The sequence below is a fragment of the Scyliorhinus canicula genome, chromosome 13 (assembly GCF_902713615.1).
Source record: "Scyliorhinus canicula chromosome 13, sScyCan1.1, whole genome shotgun sequence".
Taxonomy (NCBI): Eukaryota; Metazoa; Chordata; class Chondrichthyes; order Carcharhiniformes; family Scyliorhinidae; genus Scyliorhinus; species Scyliorhinus canicula.
In genome coordinates, this window is record NC_052158.1 from 24,478,270 (window position 1) to 24,501,355 (window position 23,086).

The 23,086-nt window shown below is 44.3% G+C and overlaps 1 protein-coding gene across 1 annotated transcript in view; it reads left to right on the forward strand.

The window, feature by feature from the left end:
- LOC119976528 overlaps positions 1–23,086 on the forward strand; it is a 291,544-nt gene that overhangs the window by 264,126 nt on the left and 4,332 nt on the right. Inside the window, exons 25-27 of the mRNA XM_038817080.1 lie at positions 19,284–19,307; positions 20,207–20,221; positions 20,442–20,468. Of these exons, the coding sequence (XP_038673008.1) occupies positions 19,284–19,307; positions 20,207–20,221; positions 20,442–20,468 (66 nt within the window). The remainder of the gene's footprint in view (positions 1–19,283; positions 19,308–20,206; positions 20,222–20,441; positions 20,469–23,086) is intronic.

Consider the following 23,086-nt stretch of genomic DNA (forward strand, 5'->3'; position numbering starts at 1 on the left):
ATTAAGATATCAAATGGAATTTTGTCCTTCATTGCTAGAGGTATGGGGTTTAAGACTAGGGAGGTCATGTTGCAATTGTATAAGGTGTTAGTGCGGCCACACCTGGAGTATTGTGTTCAGTTTTGGTCTCCTTACTTGAGAAAGGACGTACTGGCGCTGGAGGGTGTGCAGAGGAGATTCACTAGGTTAATCCCAGAGCTAAAGGGGTTGGATTATGAGGAGAGGTTGAGTAGACTGGGACTGTACTCGTTGGAATTTAGAAGGATGAGGGGGGATCTTATAGAAACATTTAAAATTATGAAGGAAATAGATAAGATTGATGCGGGCAGGTTGTTTCCACTGGCGGGTGACAGCAGAACTAGGGGACATAGCCTCAAAATAAGGGGAAGTAGATTTAGGACTGAGTTTAGGAGGAACTTCTTCACCCAAATTGTTGTGAATCTATGGAATTCCTTGCCCAGTGAAGCAGTTGAGGCTCCTTCATTACATGTTTTTAAGGTAAAGATAGATAGTTTTTTGAAGAATAAAGTGATTAAGGGTTATGGTGTTCGGGCCGGAAAGTGGAGCTGAGTCCACAAAAGATCAGCCATGATCTAATTGAATGGCGGAGCAGGATCGAGCGGCCAGGTGGCCTACTCCTCCTCCTAGTTCTTATGTTCTTATGTTGTTAATGGGTCCAATAAAATGGAGCCCGTTATCAGAACTTAACTGAGCTGGTATTCCGTACATAAACAACTCATCACATTTTTACAGCCACTGGCTCTCCGTCCAGCTTCCTTCTGGCGAGATGGTCACCAGTAATGGGATGTCATCTTGGTGAGTAGTGATGGGCCGAGTCTATCGGCATCATCCGAGCCATAGCCAGCTTACAACACATATTAAGGCACCCAATCATTATACAGTATACAATTATAATAACAAGTATTAGCAATCCATGCAGCAGGTAAAACCCCACGACCGAGCTATGAGAGCTAACTCTGAGCTGAATCCTGCTGTAGGGTTTATATCCTTCTTATAGTTGTACAGTCTAGCAACTATCCATCATCCTTGTCATTCTCTAGTGGGCAGCACGGTAGCATTGTGGATAGCACAACTGCTTCACAGCTCCAGGGTCCCAGGTTCGATTCCCGGCTTGGGTCACTGTCTGTGTGGTCTGCACATTCTCCCCGTGTGTGCGTGGGTTTCCTCCGGCTGCTCCGATTTCCTCCCACAGTCCAAAGATGTGCAGTTTAGGTGGATTGGCCGTGCTAAATTGTCCCTTAGTGTCCAAAATTGCCCTTAGTGTTGGGTGGAGTTATTGGGTTACGGGGATGGGGGAAGTGTGGGCTTGGGTGGGGTGCTCTTTCCAAGAGCCGGTACAGACTCGATGGGCCGAATGGCCTCCTTCTGCACTGTAAATTCTATGATCTATTCGTCTGTACATGTCATGATTTGTAAACTGTGCACGGAAATCAATGGTGAATGCATCCATCTCGCAGACCAGTCACGGTACACCCTTTGTTCCTCAATTCCAATTACGGTGAATCATAACTGTCGCCACTCAGGAAGGTAATACAATCGCTATGTCCGTGTGGTCCACTACCTCTAAGACATCTGACTACCTTGGGGTAGCAGTACCGTAAGAGCTTCCTCATGTCACGTAGAAACAGCACACAACTCAGTCCATCAGTGACCAAAAGGTATTTCATTCCTCACAGTTTTTTTTAGGAAGTTTCTCCGTTTCTCATTGGAATGACAAATTATGATATCATGTATTATCGTATGATTGCCTTGTTTTGTTAATTGCAAGAGCTTCATCCGATCCTGTATCTATTCCTGAATTCCTTACTCTAACGTCGAACATTGTACCGAACCGTGTAATCTGCCAGTCCTGGCTTACTTGAGACAACAGCTCAGTTTTCCTGAAACCCCTTTCGTCCGTTATCATTTTCCTTACAGCATAAATTGTATACTTGCCGTTATTTGTTTCTTCGTTTGTCTTTATTTTTAACTTTGCAATAAAACTACTCGCACATTTAATGCAGTTAACGTTTTGGGGTTACAACCCAATATAATCGATACATAACAGTCCCGAACAACTTACAGGATATTTCGTCTGTAAAAACGGTCATACTCTCGAATGCTGTATTAGTTGCTCCATTGGTTACAAATTTCCCCTCGCGGTATCAATTTGCCAAGATTCTTAAACTATTGTCATTTAACATATGGGGGTTCCTCATCAGTCGCTGCTCTCTGTCGAGACCCTTAATAACTCCACAGCGTAACACGCGCCCCATTGGGACCACAGATCATCCGTCAGCTAACGGCCAGTTAGAGATGTCTGAACGGAGGTTTCAATTATTCAGTAATAATTTGACATATTGATTTGTTTCTAAACCGTAAGTTTTTTCTTCCGGGCTCTATCATTTAATTCCCTCAAATATGTAGCCAATTGTATCATTAGTTTTTCCCCCATACTGTCTGAAACATTCTTCTCCGGAGTGTTGTTCAGGTTCTTCGTCTGTATGATTGTTGCTTCATGTGAAACCCAAATGAACAGGTCAATGGCGGAGAGTGCCCTATTTCTTAGTTTGTATCTTCCTATCCTTGCTTGGATATTCCAGAAGTACCCTCTCCAGGACTTCCGGATTTCCATTGCCACCATTCCTCTTTTTCTAACTCAGTGATTCAATCAGGTCGAAACTTCCCCTGATACATTTAGGATATTGCTACTGCATCTACTTCAATGTTTTTAATTCTCATTTTGACAGAATGTTTTTGAAAGCTAAGTTCCCAATATGACATTTTCACTGTATCATCTGCCCTATCGATGCTGCTAACAGGTTTCAATTCGCTGGCATCCTGACACCCACACCAAAACATTCATTTTCCCCTTGTCCGAGCGGTTGGGGAATATGATCTATCCTGTGGCACTGCGTCATTGCAGTGATACAGTCTCGAAGCACTGTTAGGCTAATTTTCCGTCCCCCGGTCATCCCAACAGCATAAACTGCGTACTCCCTCACTAATCGATACCACAAGTTTGTCACTTGTCCACAAGTTTGCACATCCTTTCCCAATCACGTCGTCAGCTACGTTTTCTCTGCATTAATTATAATTTGCCATTAGCACACCATAAGACCATAAGACATAGGAGTGGAAGTAAGGCCATTCGGCCCATCGAGTCCACTCCGCCATTCAATCATGGCTGATGGGCATTTCAACTCCACCTCCCAGCATTCTCCCCATAGCCCTTAATTCCTCGCGACATCAAGAATTTATCTATCTCTGCCTTGAAGCCATTTAGCGTCCCGGCCTCCACTGCACTCTGCGGCAATGAATTCCACAGGCCCACCACTCTCTGGCTGAAGAAATGTCTCCGCATTTCTGTTTTGAATTTACCCCCTCTAATTCTAAGGCTGTGCCCACGGGTCCTCGACTCCTCGCCTAACGGAAACAGTTTCTTTGCGTCCATCCTTTCTAAGCCATGTATTATCTTGTAAGTTTCTATTAGATCTCCCCTTAACCTTCTGAACTCCAATGAATACAATCCCAGGAACGCCAGCCGTTCCTCATATGCTAGACCCGCCATTCCAGGGATCATCCGTGTGAATCTCCGCTGGACACGCTCCAGTGCCAGTATGTCCTTCCTGAGATGTGGGGCCCAAAACTGGACACAGTACTCCAAATGGGGCCTAACCAGAGCCTTATAAAGGCTCAGTAGCACATCGCTGCTTTTATATTCCAACCCTCATGAGATAAATGACAACATAGCATTCGCTTTCTTAATCACGGATTCAACCTGCATGTTTACCTTTAGGGAATCCTCGACTAGCACTCCCAGATCCCTTTGTACTTTGGCATTATGAATTTTCTCACCGTTTAGAAAGTAGTCTATGCTTGGATTCTTTTTTCCAAAGTGCAAGACCTCACATTTTCTCACGTTGAAATGCATCAGCCATTTCCTGCACCACTCTCCCAAACTGTCTAGATCCTTCTGCAGCCTCCCCACTTCCTCAGCACTACCTGCCTGACCACCTAACTTCGTATCATCAGCAAACTTCGCTAGAATGCCCCCAGTCCCTTCATCCAGATCATTAATATATATGGTGAACAGCTGCGGCCCCAACACTGAACCCTGTGGGACACCGCTGGTCACCGGCTGCCATTCCGAAAAAGAACCTTTTATCCCAACTCTCTGCCTTCTGTCAGACAGCCAATCCTCAACCCATGCCAGTAGCTCACCTCGAACACCATGGGCCCTCACCTTACTCAGCAGCCTCCTGTGTGGCACCTTATCAAAGGCCTTTTGGAAATCCAGATAGACCACATCCACTGGGTTTCCCTGGTCTAACCTACTTGTCACCTCCTCAAAGAATTCTAACAGGTTCGTCAGGCACGACCTCCCCTTACTAAATCCATGTTGACTTGTTCTAATCCGACCCTGCTCTTCCAAGAAATTAGAAATCTCATCCTTAACGATCGATTCTAGAATTTTACCAACAACCGAGGTTAGGCTAATTGGCCTATAATTTTCCATCTTTTGTCTTGATCCTTTCTTGAACAAGGGGGTTACAACAGCGATCTTCCAATCGTCCGGGACTTTCCCTGACTCCAGTGATTTTTGAAAGATCTCAACCAACGCTTCCGCTATTTCTTCAGCCACCTCCCTCAGAACTCTAGGATGTAGCCCATCGGGGCCAGGAGATTTGTCAATTTTAAGACCTTTTAGCTTTTTTAGCACCATCTCTTTTGTAATGGCAACCATACTCAACTCAGCCCCCTGACCCTTTATAATTTTTGGGATATTACTAACGTCTTCCACTGTGAAGACAGACGCAAAGTACTTATTAAGTTCTCCAGCCATTTCCTCATCTCCCATCACTAGCCTTCCAGAATCAGTTTGAATTGGCCCAATGTCTACTTTGGCCTGACGTTTGTTTCTTATGTATTGAAAGAAACTTTTACTATCATTTCTTATATTACTGGCTAGCCTGCCTTCATATTTGATCCTCTCCTTCCTTATTTGTCTCTTTGTTAACCTCTGTTTGTTTTTGTAGCCTTCCCAATCTTCTGATTTCCCGGTGCTTTTGGCCACTTTATAGGATCTCTCTTTTTGTTTGATACATTTCCTGACCTCCTTTGTCAGCCATGGCTGTCTAATCCCTCCCTGGATAATCTTTCTTTTCTTGGGGATGAACCTCTGTACAGTGTCCTCAATTATGCATACAAACTCCTGCCATTTTTGCTCTACTGTCTTCCCTGCTAGGGTCTGCTTCCAGTTGATTTTCACCAGTTCCTCTCTCATGCCCTCGTAATTACCTTTATTTAACTGTAACACCATTACATCCGATTTTGCCATCTCTCTTTCAAACTGCAGACTGAACTCAACCATATTATGATCGCTGCTTCCTAAGTGTTCCCTTACTTTAAGATCTTTAATAAAGTCTGGTTCATTACATAGCACTAGGTCCAGAATAGCCTGCTCCCTTGTGGGCTCCATGACAAGCTGTTCCAAAAAGCCATCTTGTAAGCATTCCATGAATTCCTTTTCTTTGGATCCACTGGCTACGTTATTTACCCAATCCACCTGCATATTGAAGTCCCCAATGATCACTGTGACCTTGCCTTTCTGACATGCCTTTTCTATTTCCCGGTACATGTTGCGCCCCTGGTCCTGACCACTGTTAGGCGGTCTGTACATAACTCCCATTATGGTTTTTTTGCCTTTGTGGTTCCTCAATTCTACCCACACAGACTCCACATCATCCGACCCTATGTCGTTTAGTGCCATAGATTTAATTTTGTTCTTAACTAACAAGGCAACCCCACCCCCTCGGCCCACCTCCCTGTCTTTTCGATAGGTTGTATATCCTTGGATGTTTAACTGCCAGTCCTGAACCCCCTGCAGCCATGTCTCTGTGATGCCTACCACATCATAATCATTCACGATGATCTGTGCCATTAGTTCATCTACTTTGTTACAAATGCTACGAGCATTCAGGTAAAGTGCCTTAATGTTAACTTTCTTATCAGTACAGATATTGGAAGTCCTAAGATGTCCAAAGTTATCCTTCCTTTTTGTTGCATTCCTAGTCTGCCTCAAGCTTAAATCCACCTGCCTACATGTTATCCTCCTGCGTATCTTGCCATTTAACTCCCTGCTCCCTGTCGCTTTCACTTTCCCTTCCCCCCAACTCAGAAGTTTAAAGTCCTACTGACCACCCTATTTATCCTCTTCGCTAGAACACTGGTTCCAGATCGGTTCAGGTGGAGACCGTCCCAACGGTACAGATCCCCCCGGTTCCAAAACTGATGCCAATGTCCCATGAAGTGGAATCCCTCTTTCCCACACCAATCCCTTAGCCACGTGTTTACTTCCCTAATTTTCCTATCCCTATGCCAATTGGCACGTGGCTCGGGCAGTAATCCAGAGATTATGACCCTTGAGGACCTGTACTTCAATTTTCTTCCTAGTGCTTGATAGTCCCCGAACAGGTCCTCCACCCTAGCTTTACCTATGTTGTTAGTCCCAACGTGGACCACAACAACTGGATCCTTCCCCTCCCACTCCAGTATCCTTTCAAGCCGGTCAGAGATGTCCCGCACCCTGGCACCGGGCAGGCAACACACCATGCGAGACTCCCGATCCGGCTTGCATAGGATACTATCTGTCCCCCTAATTATAGAATCCCCTATAACAACTACTTGTCTTTTTACTCCCCCCTCTTGAATGGCCTTCTGCACCATGGTACCGTGGTCAGTTGGCTCATCCTGTCCAGAGCCCCTTTCCTCATCCATACAGGGAGCAAGAGTCTCATACCTGTTGGACAAGGTCAAGGGCTGAGGCTCCTGCACTCCTGAACTCAGGTTCCCTCTGCCTGCCTCACTTACAGTCACACTCTGATGTCCCTGATCAGTTACTGAATGTGAATTACTTAATCTCCCAGGTGTGACTGCCTCCTGAAACAAAGTGTCCAGGTAACTCTCCCCCTCCCGGATGTGCCGCAGTGTTTGAAGCTCAGACTCCAGATCATCAATTCTGAGCCGGAGATCTTCCAGCAACCAACACTTGCTGCAGATGTGGTCATTGCCATTCACAAGGGGAACAGCCAGCTCCCACATCATACAGCTACAGCACATCACCTGCCCAGCCATCTCTGATTAGTTAATTAATTTATTACTTTGTATAAATTTCAGTTAAAAAAACTTGGAGACCTCTGCTATAGTCTTTTCCAACCTAGTTCTGGTTAACAAATAAGAAAAAGAGAAATAATAATGTAATAAGGCACTCACCTGCTCACCCCAATGGGTCTTATTATTAGGTTAGAGGAAGAGGGTGGGTGGGAGACACTACACGTGTAGTGTCTCGGGTTTCCTCTCCACCAGAATTTATTAACTAGGGAGGGGTAAACCTTCCCAGAAGTCCACGGGACAAACTTCCTGTTCCCTGCAAAGGTAAGTAATTTAAACTTACCACTCACCTCCCGATAGGCTCAGCCCCTGCCGGTATCCAATGGCTGGCTGCTGCAATTTGAAATTGACAAATCTACTCACCAGCTGAAGTATCCCAGCTCCCGCCGAAATCCAATTGACTGCAACCCCTGCAAAGGTAAGTAATTTAAACTTACCACTCACCTCCCGATAGGCTCAGCCCCTGCCGGTATCCAATGGCTGGCTGCTGCAATTTGAAATTGACAAATCTACTCACCAGCTGAAGTATCCCAGCTCCCGCCGAAATCCAACTGACTGCAACCCCTGCAAAGGTAAGTAATTTAAACTTACCACTCACCTCCCGATAGGCTCAGCCCCTGCCGGTATCCAATGGCTGGCTGCTGCAATTTGAAATTGACAAATCTACTCACCAGCTGAAGTATCCCAGCTCCCGCCGAAATCCAACTGACTGCAACCCCTGCAAAGGTAAGTAATTTAAACTTACCACTCACCTCCCGATAGGCTCAGCCCCTGCCGGTATCCAATGGCTGGCTGCTGCAATTTGAAATTGACAAATCTACTCACCAGCTGAAGTATCCCAGCTCCCGCCGAAATCCAACTGACTGCAACCCCTGCAAAGGTAAGTAATTTAAACTTACCACTCACCTCCCGATAGGCTCAGCCCCTGCCGGTATCCAATGGCTGGCTGCTGCAATTTGAAATTGACAAATCTACTCACCAGCTGAAGTATCCCAGCTCCCGCCGAAATCCAACTGACTGCAACCCCTGCAAAGGTAAGTAATTTAAACTTACCACTCACCTCCCGATAGGTTCAGCCCCTGCCGGTATCCAATGGCTGGCTGCTGCAATTTGAAATTGACAAATCTACTCACCAGCTGAAGTATCCCAGCTCCCGCCGAAATCCAACCGTCCCATGGTCAAAATTTGTCTCGTGGTCACAAACGTCAATCACCAGTATTGCTTTGAGCCGAAGTATTTCCCCATTTCTATTATTCCAAATGCAATATCAAATCTGCTGACTACGATGTATCTGTCATTCTCCAGGGTTTCATACGATTACTCCTTGACCAAACTACTGGGCTACAGGACGTGCCAGACCTTTGATACGATGGTTCATTATGTTCACAATGAACCATTTTAAACTGGGGACCAATTCTCTAATGCAACATCCCCTGTCTTTCTATCAGCTGTGATTTAAAAGTACAAAGTACTTTTGCTGCTCCTAGGAAAAAGAGGACCTGCATACTCTCATGACCATTCTTCCATCGGTGCCTCAGTTTTAATGCTACTCCCTTTTTCGCCACCATTTTCTTTCCTGAAATGTTTAAAATGGATGCCGATCTAGCTTGTTCACCTTAACATTACCAAATCTGTTTTGCTAACTGATTTATCAAGTTTCTCTCTCTTTGTAATATTATGAATAAACATTAAGGCAGGGTGTGAAGAATGGTTTCCCATCTTTCGGATCGAGCCGTATACGCGCCTTGCTGGCAACCCTGTCTCTTGGTTAATTCTGTCAATTGTAAAATTGAGTTGTCACCCTCTGCCATCCTTTTTTGTTATGGCTGCCAGACATCTTGCGATGTCCGAAAACTTTTGTTCAGTCCTTGCCCAATTTCCTGTCAATGTTTGATATGTGTCTGAGTACTATGATTTGCAAGCACCATCCCATATCCATTTGCATACAGATCAAATTTAATGCTCAAATCGTCCCTTCATGTCTCTCATCTAATGGCCCGGATGTTACTACAGCTGTTTTTAACTCGTCCAAATTATTCTTCACTGGTCCACCTAAAATCCCTTTTCCAATGTTTCATAAATGGGTCTGGCATAAAGACTGAATTATTCCACTACTGGTCTCAAATACCCTAAATTTCTCATGATTTGCTGAACCCCACTTCATGAAAATGGCGCTGCGATTCTCGTAACTTTCTCTCTCATCCCAACATTGGCTGCCCTTCCTGCCTTTGACACTGAATACCCTAAATAGTCGACTTCGCTCCTGCCAATCTGGCATTTCTTAACCCCTATTTCAAATACTAACAGGCGCCGGAATGTGGCGACTAGGGGCTTCTCACAGTAACTTAATTTGAGGCCTACTTGTGACAATAAGCGGTTTTCAATTTTCATTATTAATTTCACATAAGTGTTTTAATAATTTTCGTCGCTCATTCAACATGTGTCTCCCTGATCATCATCTCTAATTAACACATCATCAATAGATACTAAAGTCAAAACATTTTTAACCAGCTCCCTTACTATTGCCTGAAAGTGGTTCGAGAAATTAACACATCCTTGTGGCAATTTCCAGTCTACGCAATTTTAGTGCCAATGGTAAAGTCTGTCTCTTCCCTGCTGCCTGGGTCTAACGGAACACTCCAGAAACCGTTGGCTTAATCTATAGTAGTTAAATAAGTTTTGCCTTCCACCTTCACCAATGTAGTTTTGAATTTATTAAATAGCGTTTATCCTTTTTTCTGTGACCTTGTTTAATGCTTTGTAATTCGCACCCATTCTAAATGCACCATCAGGCTTGCTAACTGCCTGAAGTGGGCTATTCGTCGATCCATATGAGACTTCTTGAATGATTCCCTGCTGTTCCAATTCTTTGATCATTATCTCCAGCTCGCATTTGGCGCCTCGGGCCAAGGATATCGCTTTTAAGGGCTGCTTCGGTTTCGCTGAATCGTGTGCTGTAATTGTGTGCTGATTAACCCTGTGTCATTCTTTCTATTGCTAGTTTTGCTTTCACTATTTCCTTCAGTTACCAATCGGTTTTTATATCTTAATGTTTCTTTTTATGCATCTATTTTATTAGTCTTTTCCTGCCATCAGATTCTAATTTCCTGATGCTGCAAGTAATATTCCCTGTCTAAACTCCAGTCCCGTGTCTTTATTCCCAAAAATTCCATCTGTTTATAAATCTGCGGGCACTAGGACCCGGTGGAACTGTGCCATATCACTTCCATCGCCTCAGACTCATCGAAATCCCTTTGTTCCTTCACTATGCCGAGATCAAACTAATCATTTACAAATCTCAATTGATACATTTTGATTTTGCTTTTTGTTTACTTCCTGAGAATTGTGTCCTAATTAACTCCAACAACGTTAATCATTATTACTGATTTTCTAAAGAACTTTCAAATACTTAACCCGTTTAAAATCTCACTTAAACTGCCGTGTATTCGCTTCTCTTAATTGATTTGCAACTTCGTTTTGCAGAACACAACATTTTAAAAACCAGGAATACCAGAGGAAGTTCACAAATTCTTATTAAACGGACTCATTCATTCGTTGGAGATCTCCATTCAAACAAAAGGAATTCAAAGAATTATACTTTCATTCATCTCAAACAACCGAACAATAAAAGTTTGAATTTGCAAAGAAACCACAATATAATGTCAGCAAATCCTGAGAGCTCCACGTTCCGATACAATTCTCAACTTTTGGTTCCACCTAGTGGCGATTCATCTCCCAATTCGTTGTTTCACTCATATTCCCAAGAATAAATCTTTAATTTATCCAATTCGAATTGTACGGGATTGAATTGTCTCCAGAACATTCCATCAGTGGTCTTAACTGAATTGTCTCTGTGACATTCCCTCAACCCGTTAAAGAAATTAACCGAATTTGTGTAATTTAATATAACAAATGTTAATTTTCAACTCACGTGCAACTGATTTACTAGGCTACATTCCAGCAGTCTCCAGCTGAATTGTTACTCCCTATTCCCTCAGTTACGTTCCACCCCTCAGCAGTACCTGCATCGACTGAAATTAATCCTTCTAATCCACCAAACTGACCTTTGATTTCGTCAAGACGATTTTACCTGATCAAATGCGAGTGATTAGACTGTAATCAGACTACGAGAGAGAGGAAAATCGACATGGTCATTTTATAGCTACTCACATCGTAGGCCCATTTCCTCATTCCCCGTCCAAGATCAGTCTAATTCAGATTTCGCAGATGAGATATGATGGTCTGGAGAAATCCCGGGTTTCGGCACCGAATGGCAATCCTGATCCTTTTGCAGTTAGTCTGGTCTCAAGAAGATTTGAGAAGGAATTACAGGTATCAATTATTGATTATTTTAACCAGCTAGCTGGGGTGACTCACTCTGTTGGGACAGCAGGACACAACCAGTCTCCTGAATCTTCAACAGCCAAAGTGGACAAAGGGACAAAACATTTATGTACAGATACATTCAAGTTGCATCAAATTTCACACACATACAACCAAATAAAGCAACAGTAATAAATGCAAAATTCCCATAGGCTCTCCCTATACACTTCTTGACCTGGCCATATATCCTGATTGGCTCATTTCACATTCCTCAGCCCTGGGCTCACTTCACATTCTTCATCCCCTGGGGGCGGGGGACGGGGGTGTGTGTGGGGGGGTGGGGGGGGGGGGGTGGGGGGGAAGGGGGGCTTTCACTCAGCACTCTCGCCCTAGCAATTACCCATTTTGGATCACATTCGTTTGTTCAATTCCTCATTACCATCAACTGAATAAGGCTCAGTCGTCCGCAAGAAGACGTCTAATTCACACTCCTCAGAGGATCACTGTACACGTATTCCTCGAGCATCTGCCACAACTATTGGATACATTTCATATTCACCCCTTCCAGCAAACTAGCTCCTCTCCTGCTATTCACCACCCCAGAAGTTCTCTAAATTATAGTACTACGAATTTGGAAACGCTGGACTCCTGCCTGTTTTTCCATCTGAATCAACTCCCTCCTATTCTTCAGGATGTCCGCCCAAATAAACCGAGTAAAAATCGGTCCTCAACTCAATTATATTCCAATTAGCTATAAGGGGAAGCGATCACGCCACTGCAGATCACCCTTGACATTTCCAACCAATCTCGTCTAATTTAGCTTCTGAACCCGTTCCCGTTTCCTCGCCACTTGTGCCACTGGTATTTAAAGGTAGTCCCTGTCAATCAAAACAGAAAACACCTCAGCCTAGTTCCCCCTACCGATGCCCTTATTACAAAGTATTTGCTCTTCTCTATTTCCATCCTTTATCATGAGAAGCACGACGCCGCTACAGAATCGCATCAATTCTTACAATAGAAGCCTTTGAATAAGAACATGTAATAACAAGTCGTCAGCATACAACGATTCTCTGTGTTCCCCGCACCTCTCAAGATCGCATTCCATTCCTCTAATGCTCTCTAGCCATGGGCAGTGGATCATTTGCCATTTCAAACAACAAGTAGACATTGAATACCCATGCCTCGTAACCCGATGCAGCGCAAAGGTCCCAGACGATATAATGTTCATTAAGACGTTCGGAAAAGTAATTGCATACAGCAGCAAATACACAAACCCCGAACCCACGCCAAATGTTTTCAGTACACCTCTGCAAAATGCTTTTCCGTGTCCAGAGATACAATGACGTTCGGCAACGGACCATCGCAGGAGTGAGAACCACGTTAAGCAACTGGTGCACATTCGCAAACAACCACTGCCCCTACGCGAACCCCGACTGATGTTCCCGTACTATCTCGTGTAGGCACGGCTTTAGTCTTAATACGAAAACCTTGGCCAGCAATTTGGCAAGTACCTTCAGCAGCAACATGTGTCATTGCGACCCATTTTCTGTGAGATCCTTGTATTTCTTCATGAGGAGCGCGTAGGACGCCAGCCCCATTGTCTCCGCGAGGCCACCGACCTCCAAGGAGTTTCTGAACATGCCCCGTTAGATGGCGCAGACCACCCACATAAGTTTAATAAAGCTCCACCAGGGACCAATAATGCCCGGTGTCTCTGTTGCATTAATCGGATTCCCCTCTCGCTGGATCTTCTCCAATCCTAGCGGGGTGTCTGTCTCCTCCAACCGCTCCTCCTCCATCTTGGGAAACACCCGGTCCTCCAAAAACTCTGCCATGACTCATTGATGCTTCGGAAGATTCAACACATATCACCTGTCGGAGAAGGCCGTGGACATCCATTTAACTTCGCCACAGTGAAGACACGCCTACCCTCCAGTTCCCTAAACTGAAGGCTATCCCGTTCCGCCACTCGTCGTCGCACTTGATGACGCAAGAGCCAACTCGCCTTCGCCCCACATTCGGATGCTGCTCCGTTTGCCCGCTACAATTGACAAACCACCTCGTCCGTGAATATCAAGTCAAATTGCGTTTGCAGTTTCTATCTGCACACCAACAGTTGTGAGTGGATCAATCACATAGCTGTGATCCACACCTTTACAAATTTATCTCGCACCTCTTTAGCCTCCACGTGCACATGTGGCTTCAACCGATATTTTTCCAGAGTTTTGTACTGGGCCCATTTTTACCAACCAACAATCCTTCGGAACCTCCATGGGCCGACCTTTGCTTGCACGCCGGCCGGCCCTTACGGCCCACCATTTCGCGTCGCATTAATGTGGCAGATGATCTGGCTGAATCGTCACACTCACTTTCTTTGTTTTTCAATGTTACATTTCTGATTCCTACTTCAGATTATGATTTGTGATCCCACTGCACCTGTTGAAAGAAAATAAAACGATTTGTCTTCAAACTTCCCATATTTAGTTTTCAAATGTGTTTGAATTACCCAAGGTTTTAAACTTTAATTTTCCATTTCACACGTATGAACATTTGACCTGTTGTTCAGTGGCACAATGAATGACCGATTGTACAAGTAATCATCGTTATGCGGCTTTCTTCCCCCTTTCATCTACTTCCTCATGGGTCATTAAGCAGAGGTGCAGGAGTTCACGCCAGCACCGCTGGCATTTGCCAAATATCGGGATCCCACTCGCACCAGAATTCGCGATGTCAGCGTAGGGAGCGCGTACCTGCTCTCTGCTATAGCTTCCGGTGGGAGGACTCCATTGTTTTCCCAAAAGGCAAACTTTCCCGTGATGCCCATACGCGTTATGACCCTGGGTTTGGTAGCCCCTGCACAGGAACCACTTATTTGCACACTAATACCGCTATCACTATCGCCAATCGCGCCCCCTACACTCCCCATCGTGAAAAATAACCCTCTCAGAATTGAGGATTGCCCCACTGCACTCGGGCAACCTCTATCAAAGTTCTACCGGTACTCTTGGCCCACTCAGGCGTTCCAGAGACTCACCTGGTCTCGTTGCCACCTGAAAATACAACAGACCAGTTTCCAGGCTCTTCAGATGGGCGAAAACCCTTCGTTAATTTCACTGTCATGCAGAATCTGCAGCTTTCAGATGACCAACCGTGTCCGCGGCCTCTCATCGCCCCTGCAAAAAATAAATCTCTACGGAGCCATTACCGCCATTATGGTTAATACATTCGTCGAAGAATCCCAGGCTGAGGTCCACAAAAGGTGCAACCTGCCACACCTCAATGGTGAGCCTACGAAAAATTTCACATCACTTCCAGCCCCGCCATCCTAGACACCCCACCCCCCACCCACCTCCGTCGGTGGACCACCGTCAGCCTCCATTAACACCCTTCGAACTCACACTGTCCAGACCCACTGACCCTCATTCAACTCGCGAGAAAAGTTACAGACTCTCTCCAAACACGATCCCGTTAAGTAATCTAACTCCTTTCGGCAGCTAGGTGTACCTTGAACGTGCAAGTGAGGCATTGCAGATCGTGGTGGAGGCTTATATCTAATCGGTTTGATCGGTTGATTTCGTTGGAATCTCAAATGCAGCTTACAGCTGACGGAAACAAGGCCTAAAATCCAAAGTGGACGATATGGAGAATAGGTCGAACCACATGAACATCAGAGTGGTGAGCTTGACGGGGAGTGGAGGACTCGAGGTCAGCAGAGTATTTATCCGATAAGTTCTCTCAAGCTGATGCCCCCTTGTCCAACACCAAAACGTACAAGAACAAAGGCCTCCGGTCAGTCCCACTCCGTTCATGCCTTCTGTTCTCCTATGCATTTTCCAACATAACACCATGTCTCTCATTTCCTGCAATTAACATATCAAAAACATCAGCGTCCTAGCATCCTCCATAGACCTCATCAACTAAGAGAAAAAAACAAAAGGAAGAACCCCACCTGTCGAACGTCAAATCCCAAAGAGAACCAGAAGCATAGCATACAATACTGGATTAATCTCAGTTACCCCAGGCCAACTCGTTTTGAAATATGGACGCCTCTCCACGAATCTCCTCAAACGAGTGCGTCCTTATTCTTTGACATAGAACATGGCCTGCTCCGCCGAGTCGAAACAATGGACCTTCAATCCCGATGGGCCTCTCAGATTCGCTGGATACGCCAGTGCAAATATCACATCCTAACCGGAAGGCACTTCCTTCCCCTTGTTGAAGGCTGCTCACCAGTTCGTCACTCAGATAAAAGTTTACTGGCACATGCGCACCATATTTTCATCCCAGTCTATATTCCGACACGTCTTGGCCCACCAGAAGACGTGCTCATTCCTCTGTTAATTGTCATGCTACTCGATCACTACACCCGGAACTACTGTGGCCTAGATTCCTGTCGCAAGGCCCAATGCGCTCTGTCACATTCCAGCTGAGCGAACCCCTTGTCTCCCCCGCCACCAGCTGAGAGAACTTATCGGATAAATACTCTGCTGACCTCGAGTCCTCCACTCCCCGTCAAGCTCACCACTCTGATGTTCATGTGGTTCGACCTGTTCTCCATATCGTCCACTTTGGATTTTAGGCCTTGTTTCCGTCAGCTGTAAGCTGCATTTGAGATTCCAACGAAATCAACCGATCAAACCGATTAGATATAAGCCTCCACCACGATCTGCAATGCCTCACTTGCACGTTCACAGCTTTGGTGGTTTTGCCAAGCTACTGTAATATAACGGCCGACCTTTCTGATTGTTGTATTTTCTTGCCTTGTCACATTAATAAGACATCCACCTGCTTTCTGACCCTCTAATTCCTACCAAGGCTTACATTGTGATGGATGTGGCTCCTTCCCAACCATCTTCTCTCCACCAGATTCCTTTGTCGGCTGCCAGCCCGTGATCTATTTGTCACAGTCTTCCTGGACGCAAATTTCGACATCCTCCAACCTTATTTAACCTCCACACCAATCTATCGGGTTCTACCCCAGAATTCCCAAACAAATAGGCGAATACGATCAAAACACCAAGACCTCAGCCGGAACAACTTTGGTGCGGCAAGCTTTCACATGTCGTCACCGGAAATCCGCCTATTATTATTGAACTGAACTGTGGAGGGCGAAAAAACAAACTGGCCCGAACTAAAACTTTTAAACAATTATGTTCTTCCTCATTGGTATGCTTATTTAGTCTGTGGGCGGTAGGAGCTTATAAATAACACGACGCCTTGGAAAAGAAAAGGCTCATACCTGCATGGAACTATGCAACAAGCAATGTTACAAACGTTGCTTCAAATTATGAAATGCTGGAAATTTGTAGCGAGACTTCGGAGTGGAATCAATTCAGAATGCAATCATGGAGGACTAAGTGGTTGATTAAGAGGAAATAAGTAGAGTATGTGAGCAACGCTTCAAGAAACATAATAGCGGAAAGTTTATGTTTCTATAATAACATAAATTTAAAAGATTGGTGAACAGGATAAATTCATAATAAACGGGATTCTTTGTATTAGAAATAGAAAATGGCATAACAATTATTTCGGTTTAAAGAATGAAAGACCTGAATAAGATCCCAGTAATAATACAAACCAAAGGATCAAACTCGAAGGACGAACTAATGAGATTGGTCCGACAATAAAAATTGTTCTGGCCAAATCATGGAGACCGAAATCCATATATCCCCAGGCTGCCAAACGATGAAAAGACAATAATTCTGTGATGCTGAAAAAGGTGGTTAATGAATTAAGTGGCTGTTGTCATATACCAGAACTCTCTAGATTTCGGGGACATTCAAAAAGATTCTTGAATGGCAAATGTAATTTTATTTAAGAAGTGAGGGGGAAATAGGCAATTGCACATCAGTCAAATGGAGTAGCGAAAATGGTCGAGGCTTTTGGAAGGGGCGTGGTAACTATGTGCTGAGAAAATATAAATGGAATTAGACAAAGCCAGCATAGATATGTGAAAAGAGAACACCGGTTGAAAAAACCTGCTGGAGTCGTTCTGCAGTGTCACTTGATGCATTGAAAAGGGTGAAGCAATAGTTTTAAAACATTGATTTTATTACAAACATGTAGCATAATAGGTTACAAAAAGTAAACACCCGGGAAACATATCGGGAAACATATTTCCCAGCAATAAACTGTCCAGCCTGCGCAGATTGATCCCCATTATCACCCTGGATGAAGTAGTAGATATTGTGTACTTGAATTTGCAGAACCGTTTGCTCAAGGCTGACAGGAAACATTAGTCTAAAACTAAAGCGTGTGGAATTGATTCGTGCATATTTGCATGGCTGCTAACTGGTTCGCAGACAGGACATACATAATAGAAATTAATGCTTGTTCTTTCGGAGTGACAGATGATAACCTGTCGTGAAAAATTTGAGTGATGAAGAAGACCTTGCAAAGATTCAAGGTGATGTCGGCAAGTGGACTGAATGGGCACTTACATAGCCGAATCGGAATAATGTTAATAAATGCTCGGTCATCTTGTTCACAAGTCGTACAGAGGCAGTATTCAAGTGGTGATGGATAGGGATATATTGACGTACAAACAGACGCAGATGTCCGTGCACACAAGTTACTAAAAGCGAGAAGGCGTATGCAGCATAAGGTTAGGAAGGCAAATTAGATGCTGATATTGATTAGACGAGGACGTCAGTACAGGCACAAAGATGTTGTACTGCAGCTGTACAGTCTCTAGATGACACCACACCTGTAGCACTGTGCAGGTTTTTTAACCTCTTAGAAATATGCAATGTTCATAGGCGAAGTACAGGAAATGTTAATCAACCTGTTTTCTGGAATTCTGGAGGATTGGGTCAACTGAGACTGCGTTAATTTGTATTTATAATAAGTATTTTCAGATGTAATTTAAAGGTACAGAATTCCGATTGGACCGAACAGGTGGGCGCAAGGAAGTTGTTTCAAACCCTGTGGTGGTCTACAGAACCGGATTAAATTTTAAGAATACCGAGTTTGAAATTTTAAACAGAAGCTGCAGTTACAATCTTACGCACTGATGATCATTTGGAGCTGACATGAGGAAATACATGATCGCTTACAATATGTTTACTGATGGAAATCTTTATCACCCAAGGCTATGGAGATTTAGTCAATGATCATATCTAAGGAACGAGATACATTTTTGGATTCGGAAGGCGCCAACGGTTGTGGGGAGACACAGGCGTAGGGATTTAAGACACGAGATCCTCCATAGGCATATTGAATGACGCAGCAGGCCCGAGGTGCCTCGTGGCCTGCACCTTCTCCTAACGTGACTTTGTATCATACCACTGAAAAACGACTGCTTGTTCATGGAGAGCATTCTTTCTCAGGAGCCCCATTCTACTGCAGTTAAATGTAGCGCAAGAGTACCACTTGGTCGCAACCAGAAATCCAGCTGGCGATTTAGTAGCATAGAAGAAACAAACGCAAGGGATTTCTGCGGTTTTGGACCTAATCAGTGATGTAAGCAAAATGAAGCTGGACTATTCCCAAGGAAATATCAAAATCTATGAGAAGATAAGTATGTTCAACGAAATAGATATGAAACAGGAAGTAATCATTGCAGCCGTTCTGCAAAATGTTCCCTGAACATACTCGTTTGCGTGCGGAATTTTCTTGCATATCTGTCCATAACTGCGCCAGAACAGAACTTTAACAACACGCTTAAAATTATTGCGTTCATTTGTTTTAAAACCGGATTTGTTTTAAATCGCATCAAAAAGGGTAAAGCAAATATTCCGAATTTCCATCACCGTGCAAGACTTCACGAATGAAATTTAAACCTGCAGGATCGGCAGGTGCAAATGATATCGGTAAGGAAATCAAATAGTATCCTGAATTACGAGTTGCATCAGTGAGCGCGCGTGCAAATTTGTGTGATTTCACGCACGTCAATTTGTGGTTGTGTACAGTAGATTCATAACGCACACCAAGCTGAACCAAAAATAACAGACCAGTATTGATACATCGATCGGACGTTACTTACTGTTCACCCGAATAGAAGAGGCTGACCAATTCAACAACATGAAATCGGTCGCAAGCGAATCTGCAACGAATCTCCGAAAGAACACTCTTCCTCGGCCAAATCCTTCGCCCTATTGTCATATCATATACATTGATCATGTTGAAGCGAACGAAACAGCACATTTTTGTACCTGAACGCGCAATGTAACATAACCACTCCACCTCCACGCCACATCCTAGGAGTAAACCAAAGCACACTGAAGAAATCCACGCAGACGCAGCGGGTGTAAACGCCAGCCACGCATGCAAAACCAGAATTGAACCGTGGTCGGAGGCGCAGTGAGACAGTGCTAAACACCGATACACCGTGCTGTCACATGTCACACGGTTAACTACAAAATACGATAACGAGGCACCAACCATCATAACACCAGATTTAAGTTACATTTTCACCGTCTGTATTTTAGTTGACAATTGTTATTGTACATATCTCTCTGAGAGCAAATAACTGCTTTCCACTTGGTAGAATCATGGCCTTTCTGTCTTCTTTGCCTGCTTCATGGATCTAAATTATTTCCGAGAAATATCGTAAATAATTGTAATATGGCGTAAACTTACATGATATATACCGTCGGCATCACGATTTATTTTCGTACTGCATAAAATAACAATTGCAACGTGTCAATAATTTGGATTCCTCTTGTCACTCTGAACCGTAACGTATCGGATTTTACTTTTCGTACATTAGATGCACTTCGAAAAGGTAAGCACGGATTTATATATTTGTAGTTATCACATCCAGTATTTAAAATTGCCTTGAGATAATTCTAATAAAACTGTTTCAATTCCATCGGTTTCAACATTGATTCACTTCCGTACATTACAACGCCCGTCGACAGTCAACATGCAGTTTTTAAATTCTAATTTCATTTTTCTGAATGTAAAATAGTTACTTTATTTCCTTTAAACACTTGCTCATTCAGAGAACACGCTCCTGCGGCAACAAATTGGTAAAGTAATATTTTTAATAAGCCCAATTTGTGAAGTTCGTTCATTGCCTCAATTAATTCCTTGTGTCATTGCGAATGAATCGAGCTATTATTGCATGTTTGCTATGCATTGGTCCCTTTTTAAGGATAGATAATTATCTATTATCCAACGACTGGAATCTGATGCATCGAAAAGCTACACAGGAAATCAGAGGTACATTTCTGCAAGGTTCTGCCAACTTATATTAAACGTTACTGAAAGATTCGTAAGAGCTAAAGATGGTCCAACAGAAAAAACAATCCGTTCGGTCTCCAATCTAAAAATGTGAAGATTTATCTTTCTGTCGAGATTTCCTGCAGCACTTGGCATTTTGAAAGCGGTTTTTGACAAATTGTTATTTATACTAAGCGGTATCTGTTATAATGTGGCTAATATTGTAGCACATAGCTATTAAACATTCAGAATCAGCAATGTGTTAATCGCCAGGTAACCTGTTGTTCATACTCAGTGACCAATTAAATTGTCGAGAGGACAGAACAATTTATTGTATTTCTGGTGTTACAGATGCTGCTTTGGGATCTTATATTTCCACACAAACAGACAAACCTGGCCTCGGTTTAATGGCATTGATTATATACGGGACGGATTATCCGTCAAGTGCTAACCTGTAGAGGAAGAGCTGCGATGTGATGTCTGGCTGCCCTGCACCGACGGTATGTTTGGCGGAGGGTTGTATAGGCTTACGTCCCTCAGAGGGAAGTTCTGATTATCAGTTGGATGAATACCATCGAAACATATCTACCGCCACATCAGTCTGCCCGGAGTTTTAGCATTACTAATAAAGCCAGAAGGCTGCCGCGACCATTTTTGGAACGACACGAATCATTAAAGGAACAAAATATGTTTCTGTCTTGAATCTAAAGTATCCACCTTGAGTGGGCAGGGATGAAAGAGAGGAGCGGGATGGGACGTCGCTGTGTGCCACTTCATTGAATTTTGTGGAAGCACAAATGCATTCATATTTCTAGGCGTTGGGCATGTGAAGGTACAAAGAGAGCAGTCAGCGTATGAAATGTATTGCCCTTCCAACACCAGACCGCTCTGAAAAGCTGCTAGGTTGCCATCCTTCACCGTGTCTTCTACCGAAGTCTGGCAAAATTAGGCCGAGGTGCTGGGAGCTATAAAATCGACAGCAAATATTTCGTTGAAACACTTCACTAGATTATGGACTGCCAGAAGCGTGAAACCATATCCAACTCACAAAATATTCTCAACATTATTTTCAAACGGAATAACCCGTACCAGAAGCGGGTGTGTTTTCTGTTTCCAAACGTGATAGGCGCTACAAGTGAATATCACACTGACTGGCCAAAACATTGTTTTCCAGAATGAAAAGCACGTTGAAGGAGTCTCTGTCCTGTCTGCGTGGTTTGATAGAGTGTATGGGGTATACCTACGCCTCGCGAATGTGGCATGCCCGCTAGACGAGCCGACGGAAGCTGGAGAGCGTATTGGAATTTCCTGCTGCTCCTATACTTAGAATGTAATCGCTACCAAAATCATATTCCGTACGTGTAGGCAATGCTTGGAGGCAGACAGAATCAGAATTCTCCGTTTTTTTCGGATAAGCGCCGAGGGTCCTAAAGGAGGCAGTAAGCAACCGTAAAAATATTGTTCTGCCAAGGAGCTTTATTCACATAACCCAGAAGGACTGGTTTTAGGTAGCATGCGTATTCAGCTGCCGTCGCGGACTGAAATGAATCTGGTTCCAGTTTCCGAAAACGAGCCATGACTGTTGTGAACGAAGGGAAGAACTTCAAAAGTAGACAGACATACAGGATACAATAGGTTGTATTATGTTACTCCACAATGCAAGACTCACTCACTCGCCACTAAACCCACAGGTTGCACTTCCCCGATCTGTTCAGAAGCATAAGTTTATATTCTGTGGGGCTGCTACAATTGGGAAGGAGCTCCGCCCCTCAAACACCTGGGGCTTAATATGGCAAGGTCTTGGTTGAAATTTGTGGGGTTGGCGTAACACCGCTCGGCAATAGACAAGTCTCCATCTTTGGGGGAGCCGGTCCGGCAGGCGTGCAACGCACCAGAGACCTTTGTTTCTGCGAAGAACGACGATGTTGGGGCTGTTCACCAGGGAAGATTGTCGATGCCATGGGCGCCCGTATGTGATCGATTGGCGGCTCATCCATTTCGGGTCCAGCAACACTGTTGTTGTCTCTGGATGGAACTGGGGTCAACCCTGTTACCTGATGTCTGTCGACTGCCGTGCATAGAAAGGGGGTCCTAACTCTGCGGGGCCCTGGGGATCACCCTCGGCAGCACAGGGGTCTTTGCTCAGATCTTGAGTGGGGTATTTCAATGACGCTCCGCGGCTTCTTGTCCCGTCAATGCATGCATCAAGGTGGCGGTGTGATTCATTTCCCTGGGTCACAGGTCCTGGTACGCCGGCGACCACGCGAGGATATCCATTTGTCTCCCATCCCGAAATTTCTGACATAGACAGCGTATCCTCTCTTGAAGGTGCGTATCTCTGGGTCACGACGTTAGTGACTCATGGATGGGACCTTGTGCTGAAGGACCCGCGCCCGATGGTGGGGGAGGTGAGACTGTGACAAAT